The sequence below is a fragment of the Salvelinus namaycush genome, chromosome 15 (assembly GCF_016432855.1).
Source record: "Salvelinus namaycush isolate Seneca chromosome 15, SaNama_1.0, whole genome shotgun sequence".
NCBI classification, from domain to species: domain Eukaryota; kingdom Metazoa; phylum Chordata; class Actinopteri; order Salmoniformes; family Salmonidae; genus Salvelinus; species Salvelinus namaycush.
In genome coordinates, this window is record NC_052321.1 from 38765588 (window position 1) to 38779132 (window position 13545).

The 13545-nt window shown below is 46.2% G+C and overlaps 1 protein-coding gene across 1 annotated transcript in view; it reads left to right on the forward strand.

The window, feature by feature from the left end:
- Nucleotides 1-12453, forward strand: part of LOC120060521 (intersectin-2-like) — a 37775-nt gene extending 25322 nt beyond the window's left edge. Inside the window, exons 22-39 of the mRNA XM_039009902.1 lie at nucleotides 971-1167; nucleotides 1357-1412; nucleotides 1503-1669; nucleotides 1758-1803; nucleotides 1917-2038; nucleotides 2140-2236; nucleotides 2362-2556; nucleotides 5815-5936; nucleotides 6021-6127; nucleotides 6261-6444; nucleotides 6735-6833; nucleotides 7036-7203; nucleotides 7329-7541; nucleotides 7760-7878; nucleotides 8009-8091; nucleotides 8388-8471; nucleotides 10216-10389; nucleotides 10650-12453. Of these exons, the coding sequence (XP_038865830.1) occupies nucleotides 971-1167; nucleotides 1357-1412; nucleotides 1503-1669; nucleotides 1758-1803; nucleotides 1917-2038; nucleotides 2140-2236; nucleotides 2362-2556; nucleotides 5815-5936; nucleotides 6021-6127; nucleotides 6261-6444; nucleotides 6735-6833; nucleotides 7036-7203; nucleotides 7329-7541; nucleotides 7760-7878; nucleotides 8009-8091; nucleotides 8388-8471; nucleotides 10216-10389; nucleotides 10650-10807 (2391 nt within the window). The 3' untranslated portion in view covers nucleotides 10808-12453. The remainder of the gene's footprint in view (nucleotides 1-970; nucleotides 1168-1356; nucleotides 1413-1502; nucleotides 1670-1757; nucleotides 1804-1916; nucleotides 2039-2139; nucleotides 2237-2361; nucleotides 2557-5814; nucleotides 5937-6020; nucleotides 6128-6260; nucleotides 6445-6734; nucleotides 6834-7035; nucleotides 7204-7328; nucleotides 7542-7759; nucleotides 7879-8008; nucleotides 8092-8387; nucleotides 8472-10215; nucleotides 10390-10649) is intronic.
- Nucleotides 12454-13545: the final 1092 nt, after the last annotated feature.

Genomic DNA, 13545 nt, shown 5'->3' on the forward strand with positions numbered 1-13545 from the left:
CCAGCTTAAGGTTAAAACTAAAATGTAAAACGTCTGGGGGGAGGGGGGCCCGAGGAAAGGGTTGGGTAACCCTGGTCTGGACTCTAGAGAGGGTCTGTCTTAAATCTCTTAACACTGAAGGGATAGGGGCAAGGGGTTGTTATTGCACCAGGTATTCCACAGTACTGTGCTGCCATAGCCGTCCTCACCGTCGCCTGTACACAATACAACCAGGACGCTGGAGTGGAGGAGCAGGAAGTGTTGGGTGATATTTACACCGTAACACCCCACACAGATCACGTTGCTACATAGTTAGCTAGAGGACTCATCTTTGTATCTGTCCCACAGGCAGAGCCATTGAGGCCATCTCCGTTTTGAAATGGTCCTGAACCGTATCTTGTGTGTCATTCATTTGTTGTGGCCACTAAAGGGCAGGGATATAGCGTAAAGACAAGCAAGGCAACCAAATTTGAAGACAATGCTCTGATCATTGGCCGATCGCTCCCAACCAATAGGAATCCCCACCCAGTTGACTACTTTAAAATGGTGAAGCCCTCACTGGCAATATCCCTGCAAAAAAAACGGTTTCACTGGTTAAAAGGAAGGGACTGGTGTAAGGTATATGACAGAAACTCCCTCCAGCCTGCTTACACCAGTCTAGAACCAGTCTAGAACTTTTAAATTCATGATGAGTGAAAAAGGAGAGCTAGGGTCCTGTAGGTTTTCGCTCAAACCCTAATCTAGCGCACCTGATTCTAATAATTAGCTGGTTGATGAGCTGAATCGGGTTAGTTACGACTGGGGTTGGATTGAAAACCTGTAGGAGGGTAGCTCTCCAGGAACAGGGTTGGAGAGCCCTGAACTACAATCTCCCAATTTGACTTTGACCCCTGTCCTTCGGCCCTGTCTCCCCCTCAATCTCTCCCTCCCTCCGTCACCCTCTTACTCGCTATCTTTAACTCCCTCCATCCCTTCTTCTTTCCTTCTCTAGGTGGCGGGTAGCCTGCAGGCCCAGGCTCTGTGTTCGTGGACAGCTAAGACAGAGAGCCATCTGAACTTCAATAAGGATGATGTGATCTGGGTGCTGGAGCAGCAGGACAGCTGGTGGCTGGGGGAGCTCAACGGGGTGCAAGGCTGGTTCCCCAAAACATATGTCACACTCCTGGGAGACAATGAAGACACCACCAAGTAAATACACACCACACACAGTTTTTCTTTTCTCACACACACATTTTTGGCAAACAGGCCCTTTTGCAATCAGTGAAGGAATTCAGTCGTGTTTTTGTGTAGAATTCAGTCATGTGTACCTGAAGATATGTGTGCATGTGTTTACTTATGTTATAATCGTTTTAATAATGTATATTTGTCTTGTTCCAGCTCGATAAATTCCCCTCCTGATGGCTCTGAAGCCACAGATGCTGCTCAACAGGAAGGTAGTTTGACGTTTGTGTCTCTGAGTGCTCAAGTTTTGTGTCATCCAATCAGAATGTCTCTTGAGGTAATGTTTTGTGTCGTACAATCAGAGTACGTGGCGCTGTACACCTATGAGAGCCCAGAGCCTGGCGACCTGACATTTAGGGAGGGGGATGTCATCCTGGTGACCCAGAGAGAGGGAGAGTGGTGGAGCGGCGGCATCGGAGACCGCACCGGGGTGTTCCCTTCTAACTACGTCAAACCCAAAGAGACAGACGTAAGACACACGCAAACACACGCACAGTGTACTGCAACTTATACCTGGCTTGCACTTAAGACCTAAGTACGGTAACTTGTTCTTTCAGACATCCAGCAACTCTGGAAAGTCAGGTCAGCCTGGGAAGAAACCAGGTAAGGACATCACACGACATTATTCCCATGCTGGGAAAGTACAGCACGGCTGCTCCTTTTTCCTCTCAACGTTCCTCTAAACCTGATGGAACTCCCTTCTTGTGCGTGTGCAGAGATAGCCCAGGTGAGCACAACATACACGGCCACGGGGACAGAGCAGCTCAGCCTGGCGCCAGGACAGCTTATCCTCATCCTCAGCAAGAACCCCACCGGCTGGTGGCTCGGAGAACTGCAGGTTGGCTGACCGACTGGTTGTTTTAGGCTAGAATTGAAATCAGGCAATATGATTTTGATCGATACAATTTGCTGAAATTTGTTGATTGGTTGATCTCTAAGGCGCGGGGAAAGAAGCGTCAGAAGGGTTGGTTTCCTGCCTCGCACGTCAAAATGCTGGGATCCAACAGCGGAAAGTCCACGCCAGCACCTCTACCAGGTAAAACACACACCTATCTCAGGAAACACACGTCTTTAGTAGGTAATGGGTGATGAAGACCGGCTTTCCTTTATTTGGAACTTCTATGCCCTCTCACACCTTGCTCTCCTCTCCCTCTCCTCCAGTGTGTCAGGTCATTGCCATGTACGACTATAAGGCAGCCAACGAGGACGAGATGAGCTTCTCCAAGGGTCAACTGATCAGTGTGTTCGACAAGAACGACCCCGATTGGTGGAAAGGGGAGGTCAACGGGGTCACCGGTCTGTTCCCAACCAATTACGTCAAGATGACCACTGCCGACACCGACCCCAGCCAGCAATGTGAGTACATCACTTTTTTGATGTGCTTTTCCAAAGTTTCTCAATTTAAGTGTTCAAATGACAGGGTGGGCAGATAGATGCCTACCAGTACACATGACAGGTATATATATATATATATATGTAAGATGTTAGTAGAGCCAGTTAGCATGGTGAGTCAGACTAGTCTAAAGTCCCCCCCCCCCCCCAACGTTTTGGTTTTTCCCTAGATCTACACAGCTGACTCAAATAATCAAAGCTTGATAATGAGTTGGTTATTTGAATCAGCTGTGTAGTGCCAGGGCAAAAACCAAAACGTGCACCAACTTTGGGAAACCCTGGGTAAGAGTTTAGCAACGGTATTATTTATACTCTTGGGGCGAAATCTTTCCCTGTTGATTCCTTTCCACCATTTCTTCTAATTTTCACCTGTTCCTCAATCCATCCATTCTTCTCACTCACGTTTTTCCTTTCACTTCTCTCCCTCTTTCCCTCCCTTCCTCTTTTCTCTCCCCTCTTCATCTCTTTCTCTCTGTAGGGTGGTAGTGTCTCCTTCTCCTCCTCTCCGTCTGAGACCCACTATCACGCTCTCATGAGCTGGACTGTTGGAGGCCCCCGCCCCTTTACTAACCTCTGACCCCTGTCTGGTCACACCTCTCTGACCTCTGACCTTTTGCCTGTGTCTGTTTGGAGTAGGTAGATGTTATCCTTAAACACAAATCTAGGGTCAGGCTAGCCAACCCATAATGCTAACTTGTTAAAGGGATAGTGAAAAATACTGGAAATTACGCCGTTTGTTTTACTTACCCAGAGTCAGATAAACTCATGGATACCATTTTTATGTCTGCATGCAGTTTGAAGGTGCATGACTTAATCTGTCTTTGGGTAAAAAAATGCTGTAATTGCCATAATCTTGCTCTGTCACTTTAACCACGAGGGGAATGAAATAACATCTGTTGTCATCCCTTAGTGCAGCGTTGCCCGAACTCTGTCCTGGTGACCCAATGGGTGCACGTTTTTGTCCTAGCACTACACAGCCGACTCAAACAATGAAAGTTTGATGATGAGATGATCATTTGAATCAGCTTTGTAGTGCTAGGGCAAAACCCCCAAATGACCACTGCTCTGGGTCCCCGGGACTGAGTTTGGGCAACGCTGCCCTAACGATCAGAGTTAGCATTAACGTGACGTAACCTGATCCTAGATCTGTGGTTCGGGGAAGCTACCTGGAGCATCTGTCCCTTTCCTTCCTGCTTTTTCAAGTCAACTCCCACCAACTGGCTTTTTTTTAACCTGGGACTGAACCAAGAGCTGAGATTTGACCCGTCTGTCTGTATCCCTGCTGTCCTTAATGCATCCAATGACTTTTCTGGCCTGATGTAGGACCCCTGGCTGAATCTAAAGAGAAACGTATGCGAGTTGAAACAAACATGCACACTCCTAAACGGTTTTCTATATCAGGACAATGTTTTGGTGTTAGGTGACCCTGAAGTGCAATGACACTAATGTTGATCTAGTGGGTCTCTCTCTGTGGCTGTCCCCCTTCACCTGCCCCCTCCTTTCCTTCCATTTTCTCTTAGAAGGAGCAACAGATCATTTTATGAGCCCCATTTATTTTATTTTATTTATCATTTAAGGAAGTTCAGCTCGCAAAGAACCCACCATCTTGCTCTGTTTCCTTACTGATTCAATAATGATGAATCGTTTGCTTTGGCCACACTCTATTTGTTAGAGGATCCGTGACAATCAAAGGGAGTCCTCTCTGATTCAACTGGAACGATTCATCATTGATTGAATTCTAACAATTCATTTGCTCGGGCCACTGGGTCGTGTTTCGAAGCCGTACCTGGATTGTGTTGATTCATAGCTCTTTGAATCAACTCTTTTGAGCTTTGCAGTGTTCGAGAGCGGAACAGACAATTAGTTACAATCGCACCTTAATTTCTCTGGCCTTGACTATATTATTATGATTACTGATGATGTTTCTCTGCTGTGCCCATTTCCGTTTTAGTGCATGATCAAGCTAGAGGGAAGTAGCTAGCTGCTGTAACACTGAAAAGGAAACTAATCTATGCAAACTAATGGATGTTGTTGGACAACCAAGCACTGTCCAGGGGTTGGATTGCTCTTTCTCTGCATCCTACTACAGATCCTCCTATTCTCTTCTTCTAAGGGGCGTGTTCCACATAACACAGTGAGACGTTTTTTGAGAACGTGCCTCTGTCTTTGCTTCTATCTGAGTCTTGCCCAACCGGTAGTGTGTAGCCGGCTGCGTAGAGTCCAGTTGGACACCGATGACAAAGGAATAAGGGCGCCATCTGCCGCCCGGTTTGGGCGAATCTGAGTCCATGGTGAAATTAAAGGCTACTTTTGAAATGTGTGTCGTCATCCCTGGGTGTGAATGTTAGGACAGCACTAACGGTATGACCGTTTGTCTGTGGAAGAGATCAGTGTGTGTTTACAGTCAACGCAACACCATTGCTATCTGAAATAAACACCCACAATTTCAGAATTGGAACACAGTATCTCGATATTCTGATCTCTGGGTACTGTTTATTTACCCAGTGTCTTAAGGCAGGGTGAAAGTTATCTTGATCATCTGGAAATACACACAGTCCTTCTCCTATTTTGGTACAAACAGATTTAGCAGCTTGTCTTGCTATGGGCTTTGTGTCTGTGGATGAGAGGGCAGGAGGGATAGAGAGGAGAGGACAAGGTGAGGGTGAGAGGAGAACACCGGTTAGAGGGTTGGCTAAAGCGAGAGTGTGTCGTAGTCTATCTGGGTAGAGAGAGACAGCAGAGAGCATGAGTTTACACAGTGAAGACAAGCTGCAGTTTCTAAGGCTCTGGGATAAGACGGAAGAGAGGGAAGAGGGGAGGGATACTGGGAAAGAGAAGGAGACCACCTGTATGGGACTCCACGGCTGTCAGAATGGGCACTCTGCACAAGGTAAGAGTGCCCTTGCTTTGGGTGAATGTGTGTGGTTGGTTCTGAGACGGACTATCGATTGATGGGTTTAGGGGGGTGTGTGTGGGTGTGTTTTCAGAGTGTATACAAATGTGAATGTGCGTTTCTGTTCTGAGTATATACAGACGTAGGATCCTAATTTGACCAGTATTGTCTCAGCAAAATAATCCTGCCGCTACAGGAAAATTCTCAGCAACAAAAAAAGTGATAAAATTAAGATCCTGCATCTGTATGATTCCCTCTTCTTACTTGCGCTCTCCTTTTCTCTCCTCCCTTCCTCTCTCGCTCTCTTGCTCTTGCTCTCTCTCTCTCAGGGTGTGCTGACCTGAACAGTCTAGACTCTATGAGTCCCCAGGAGAGGAAGAGACAGGGCTACATCCACGAGCTCCTCCAGACAGAGGAGAGATATGTAGAGGACCTACAGATAGTCATGGAGGTAACACACCAACACAGACTCTAGAATCGGCGCGCACACACACACACAGCAAGCACACTTATGTACTGTACTCCGTGTGTTCAGGTGTTCCATAAGCCCATGTCCGAGTCGGGCCGTCTGACAGAGGCAGAGATGGCCATGATCTTTGTCAACTGGAAGGAGCTCATCGCCTGCAACACCAAACTGCTGAAGTAGGTATTGACGTGGAGTGGGTTTAGGTGTGTGTGATCATATGTATGAGTGTCTCGGGCCAGATGGTAAGAACATCTGGTGTGTGTGTGTGTGTGTGTGTGTGTGTGTGTGTGTGTGTGTGTGTGCTCGTAGGGCTCTGCGTGTGCGTAAGAAGACGGGGGGTGACAACATGCCTGTCCAGGTGATCGGGGACATCTTGGCGTCCGAGCTGGCTCACCTCCAGCCTTACATCCGGTTCTGCTCCTGCCAACTCAACGGCGCGGCTCTGCTACAGAGCAGGACTGACAACCAACAGGACTTTAAAGACTTCCTCAAGGTGAGATGAGGGAGCTAGTGAGAAGAGCGGGAGACTGGGAGGAAGGGAGCATGAAAGAACATGCAGTGAGTGAAGGAAGACACGAGTACAGAGAGAGAGAGAGGAAATGAATGAAAAGACAACAGGTTTAAGTTGGAAGAAGACGGGGCGGGAGTTAGAGTACAACAGGAGAACGTGCGGTGAGCGGGGGAGGAGAACGTGAACATTTCTGAAGCATACCAACCGGAGAGAGCTGATTTTATACATGGAAGGTTGTGTGTTCATATTAAATATTGGTTATCCTCCATCAGAAAATCGCCACAGACTACCGCTGTAAAGGCATGCCCTTGTCCAGCTTCCTGCTGAAGCCCATGCAGAGGATCACGCGCTACCCTCTACACATCAAAAATGTAAGTGTGCGCATGCGTGTTTGGCTGCGGGTATAGTACCTGTGTGTGTATAAGTCATGTGAGTGTGTGTGTGTACTTTTAACCAGTGTGTATTTTCCATCTGCGTTGTTTGCTCTTTGGAAAGCACTTCGTGACAACTGCTGATGTATAAAGATGTGTGTGTGTGTGTGTGTATTTAACCCCTGTCTATTGGTTGTCTCAGATCCTGGAGAGTACCCAGGAGGAGCATGCAGACCGCAGGCCTCTGAGAGAGGCTCTGGAGCGGGCTGAGGAGCTGTGTTCTCAGGTCAACGAGGGAGTCAGGGAGAAGGAGAATTCCGACAGGCTGGAGTGGATACAGTCACACGTACAGTGTGACGGAGTCACAGAGGTAGACACAGACGCGCACACACCGTATACACACATACACACCGTAAACACACATACACACCGTATACACACATACACAGTATCTCTCACACACGTCTGTAACCCTCCCATCTCTCTCCCGTGCAGAACTTGGTGTTTAACTCTCTGACTAACTGCCTGGGGCCCCGTAAGCTGCTCCACAGTGGGAAGGTGTATAAGATTAAGAGCAATAAGGAGCTGTGGGCTTTCCTCTTTAACGACTTCCTGCTGCTCACCCACGCTGCCAAACAGTTCAGCTCCTCAGGACCAGACAAGCTCTTCAGCACCAAGAACAACACCCAGCTCAAGATGTATAAACCGGTGAGAAACAAACGACACGGACGTGCTCGCACACGCAGGCATTTGTTCAGGCTCATTTTGACACGGTATAGAAAAGGGCACTTCCTATTTGAAAAGCGTCACTCATCGGAGCCCGTTCAAATTGAGAACATCCCTGTATCCAGTTTCTCAATGGTCAGGACGTGTATTATGGCACGGTTATGACAGCCTTATGAAGTGTCTTGTGTTTCCTCCTGTAGCCGGTGTTCCTCAACGAGGTTCTCGTGAAGTTGCCTGACCCCTCGAGCGAAGAGCCCTTCTTCCACATCTCCCACATCGACCGAGTCTACAGCCTCAAAACCGAGAACATCAACGAGAGGTACGCACAGGCACAAACACAAATGCAGGTACACACGCGCACACGCTAATGCGCAGGGACTCCACTCGCATTCCATTACCCTTGCTCATGTCGTGTGTGTGTGTGTGTGTGTGTACTTTTCGTTCTGCAGGACGGCCTGGGTGCAGAAGATTAAAGCTGCCTCGGAGGACTTCTTAGAGACCGATAAGAAAAAGAGAGAGAAGGCATACCAAGGTCAGTTTCTCACTCTGTCTCACTCTCTCTCTCTCTCTCACTCTCTCTCACTCTCTCACTCTCTCTCTCTCTCTCTCTCTCTCTCTCTCTCACTCTCTCTCACTCTCTCACTCTCTCACTCTCTCACTCTCTCTCTCTCTCTCTCTCTCTCTCTCACTCTCACTCTCACTCTCACTCTCTCTCTCTCTCTCACTCTCTCTCTCACTCTCTCTCACTCTCTCTCACTCTCTCACTCACACCAATAGTTAAAGCAGGAGTCCTAGTAGTGGTGTGACTATTCTCGTGTGTGTGCGCAGCTCGTTCCCTGAAGGCCAGTGGAATCGGCCGGCTGTTAGTCACCATCCTGGAGGCCACTGAACTCAAGTCCTGCAAATCCAACAGTGAGTTTTCTAAACATCATACATACAGTGGCAAGAAAAAGTATGTGAACCCTTTGGAAATACCTGGATTTCTGCATTAATTGGTCGTCAAGTTTGCTCGGATCTTCTTCTAGGTCACAACAACAGACAAACAGTCTTAAACTAATAACACACAAACAATTATATGTTTTCATGTCTTTATTGAAGACACAGTGTAAACATTCACAGTGCAGGGTGGAAAAAATGAGAACCCTTAGTGAACCCGTATTTTCTTCTATTGAAGCCATTCTGTTGTTGATTTACTTCTGTGTTTTGGGTCGTTGTCCTGTTACATCACCCAACTTCTGTTGAGCTTCAATTGGCGAGCAGATAGCCTTACATTCTCCTGCAAAATGCCTTGATAAACTTGGGAATTCAATTTTCCGTCGATGATAGCAAGCTGTCCAGGCCCTGAGGCAGCAAAGCAGCCCCAAACCATGATGCTCCCTCCACCATACTTTACAGTTGCGATGAGGTTTTGATGTTGGTGTACTGTGCCTTTTTTTCTCCACACATAGTGTTGTGTGTTCCTTCCAAACAACTCAACTAGTTTCACCTGTCCACAGAATATTTTGCCAGTAGCGCTGTGGAACATCCAGGTGCTCTTTTGTGAACTTCAAATGTGCAGCAATGGTTTTTTTGGACAGCAGTGGCTTCTTTCATGGTGTCTTCCCATAATCACCAATCTTGTTTAGTGTTTTACATATCGCACACTCGTGAACAGAGATGTTAGTATGTTCCAGAGGTTTCTGTAAGTCTTTAGTGGACACTCTAGGATTCTTAACCTCATTGAGCATTCTGCGCTTGCAGTCATCTTTGCCGGACAGCCACTCCTAGGGAGAGTAGCAACAGTGCTGAAATGTCTCCATTTATAGACAATTTGTCTTACCGTGGACTGATGAACATCGAGACTTTTGTAACCCTTTCCAGCTTTATGCAAGTCAACAATTCTTAATCTTAGGTCTTCTGAGATCTCTTTTGTTCGAGGCATGGTTCACATCAGGCAATGCTTCTTGTGAATAGCAAACTCAAATTTTGTTTGTTTTTTATAGGGCAGGGCAGCTCTAACCAACATCTCCATTCTCGTCTCATTGATTGGACTTCTGGTTAGCTGACTCCTGACTCCAATTTGATTTTGGAGAAGTCATTAGCCTAGGGGTTCACATACTTTTTCCAACCTACACTCTGAATGTTTAGATGATGTATTCAATATCAACAAGAAAAATACAATCATTTGTGTGTTATTAGTTTAAGCAGACTGTGTTTGTCTAATGTTGTGACTTAATTTGATGACCAATTTTTGCAGAAATCCATGTAATTCCAAAGGGTTCACATATACTTTTTCTTGCCACTGTAGTTTACCTACACAGCAGGCATGTACTAGTACCACTTATTACAATGAGAAATCTTCACTTAAGCAATAAGGCCCGAGGAGCTGTGGTATATGGCCATATACCCCAAACCCCCGAGGTGCCTTATTGCTATTATAAACTGGTTACTAGTGTAATTAGAGCAGTAAAAATAAATGTTTTGTCATACCCATGGTATACGGTCTGATATACCACGGCTGTCAGCCAATCAGCATTCAGGGCTCGAACCACCCAGTTTATAAACGTAAACATAACACATGTACAGACTGTATTCTTGTCTTGAGCACTGGTATGTATTAAAACCTTTCCCTCCTCTTCCTCTCTCCTTGTCATCCCTCCTCCTCTTCCTCCCCCAGGTAAGAGTAACCCTTACTGCGAGGTAACCATGGGGGCTCAGATCTACACCTCTAGGACCCTCAGTGACACGGTCAACCCCAAGTGGAACTTCAACTGTCAGTTCAACATCAGAGATTTGTACCAGGACGTCCTTTGCATCACCATCTTCGAGAGGGACCAGTTCTCCCCTGACGGTCAGCACGCACACACAAATCCAGACGTTCTGGCCGCGCTGGCCAGGCAGACTGAATTCAGACGCGTGCCAGGTCTCAAATAGTTGTTGAACATATCAGCTCACCACGTCAAATGATAGAGCAATCGGATGCCCGACTGTGCAGTTGGTGTAGTACAGTTTATGTATCGCAGCGTCTGCAATGTAGTCGGCCTGGAACGCAACCTCTATGTATAATGTGTCGGGACTGCTAACTAGTCTCTCCTCTCTGCCGTTTCCCAGACTTCCTGGGTCGTACGGAGGTTCCCGTGGCGACCATAAAGAAGGAGTTGGAGAACAAGGGTCCTGCGACGCGCCGTCTGCTCCTCCACGAGGTCCCCACTGGAGAGGTGTGGGTCCGCCTCGACCTGCAGCTCTTTCAAAACAGAGCATCCAAATAAGGACCTCTGGGCCAACACTGGACGTCCAAATAAGGACGTCCTGCAACTCTTCCAAACGAAGGACGCCAAAATAAGGACATCCTGGTCTGCCGCCACACTGGAGGGCCTTGGTAGAAATTGTATGTAACTGCTGGTCCAGGGTCTGATCCTGTTAATCTTCCTAATGGTTAAGTTTGGGGTTGCCGGTTCCTAGATCTGTGGTTAAGCCAGGGCTAACTTTTACATGGAGCTGCCATGGGTAACACTAACCACCCGATGAGCTAATGGGAACCCTCCCCTCCCTCATCTGAGGTCAGACGTTCAGTCCTAAGCACTGATCTGAAGACAGTTTCTAGCCTTTAAGGTTTGACTGGTGGTAGGCGGTGTTGGGTTAGTGTAAAGCTGATCCTAGATCTGTGTTTAGGAGCAGCTTCTAGCAGTAGTGGTTCTACTTGAACCAGCACAAACACTTATGGCCTATGCACTCCTCTGCTACTGACTCTCGCTCTGCCAAGTGTGCTTGTTGTAAACTCAACCCAGGCCAATGTTTGTTGAAACTGTATTTATTTAATTACAGATAGTCTTTAACTCCACAGTAAATATTTGTTAAAGCTAAGATTTTGTTTGGGAAAGTAATATGAGGTAAAAATGGAGAGCGGTTAGAAAAGTGTGGTCCTTCTTGCCACGATAGTTTACCACTGGACATGAGACTAATCTCAGGATTGAAGTCTTCTTCCTTTTGCTGTCAGTCTATATTACTGTATCCAAAACCTGCTTCTTTTATTTGATCTCAATCCGTTTATTTTTCTCTCTTATTAGTATAGTGACATTAAAGATACATGTGCAGAGGATTTTGAAGATACTGTGGCGACACTGAGATCTGACTTGAGTTTTAAAACGACCGGTCTGTCTGACTCCCTTTATGCTTCACAACATACTTCTGCCATGTGTTCCCTCTGGGTGTTTCAATGGAATAGTTTATTTCGTTTTTGATCCCTTATAAATGTTGGGGAGGTCTTGTTCTTTAATTGTGGTTTAGTTGCCTCAAATCCTAAAAGGGAAAAGTCTCTTTTTGTTTCTTCCACTCCCGGGCCCATATTCACAGAGGTTCAGAGTAGGAGTGCAGACATAGGATCAGTTTTTTCTTTTAGATCATAATGAATAAGATGATATGGATAGAAGGGGACCTGATCCTAGATCGGCATTAGCCTGGTCCCAGATCTGTTTGTGCTTTTGCCTACTCCATTGTTATTGTCAAGCCAAACATGTTCTGCGTGATAATTCGGTAAGGAGTAGGCAAGAGAGCAGGAACAGACCGGCACACAGGCTAGATCAGCACTCCTACCCTGAGATACTCGGTGAATATGGGCCCAGATGCCTCCAGTGGCTCTATAACCATTAGTGGTGTGGCTGCAGATGACTGGTGAGCCGGAGCGGCTCTTATTGGTTTTAATTTATGCAACTGTTAACTATCCAGAGATTTTTGATCATCAAAGCATTGTATTCAGTGTCTGAAAAATCTTTCAGTAGCCTTTCATATTTTACAAAGGATTGCGAGAATAGTCTTTGAAGGATAACAGCCCATTTGAGCTATATTATGTAAGTCTTAAGTTTGTAAGACAGGAAGTGATTAGCTGGACAGCCAAGTAAAGTACCGATCTATCAGACTCTCGCTGGCTTTTCTCCTAATTTTATACTGAACAAAAATGTAAACGAACAATTTCAGTGATTTTACTGAGTTACAGTTCATATACGGAATTCAGTCAATTGAATCAATTCTTTAGGCCCAAATCCATGGATTTCACAAAACTGGGCAGGGGCGCAGCCGTGGGTGGGCCTGGGAGGAAATAGGCCCACCTACTGGGGAGCCAGGCCCAGCCAATCAGAATGAGGTTTCCCCCACAAAAGGGCTTTATTACAGACAGAAATACTCCTCAGTTTCATCAGCTGGCTGGGTGGCTGATCTCAGACGATCCCGCATGTGGAGGTGCTGGGCTGGCGTGGTTACACGTGGACTGTGAGGCCGGTTGGACATACTGCAAAATTCTCTAAACTAAGTTGGAGGCGGTTTATGGTAGAGAAATTAACTTTCAATTCTCTGACAACAGCTCTGGTGGACATTTCTGCAGTCTGCATGTGTGACAAAACTACACATTTTAGTGGCCTTTTATTGTTCCCCCAGCACAAGATGCACCTGTGTAATAATCATGCTGTTTAATTAGCTTCTTGAAATGCCACACCTGTCAGGTGGATGGATTATCTTGGCAAAGAAGAAATGCTCACTAACAGGGATGTAAACAAATGTGTGCAAGAAATAAGCTTTTTGTACATATGGAACATTTCTGGGATCTTTTATTTCAGCTCATGAAACACGGGACCAAAACTTGACATGTTGTGTTTATATTTTTGTTCAGTATAATTTGAGCTGCACAAGTCTTCTATTGGGTTTTATTCATTTGAGGTTTAACTTTAAATCATGTTTTTTGTGTCAATGATTCTATGTAATGATTACAGTGCTAAGTGTGGATCCTACATTGCTACCTAACATGCAGTGTGTTCACAATGGGCACAGCGTGGCACTCACTGAATCATGGCTCTTTTAACGATAATAAAAGGTATTGAAAACAAACTGTCCAAGATATCTAAGCTGAGATTGCCCTTATAGTCATTGGTTTGTATAGACCTCACCAGCTTGCAGTCCTAAAAAACAGAAATGATTTACCTCCGGTTCGTTCAGCTATTCCTATGGGCAAAGTGCA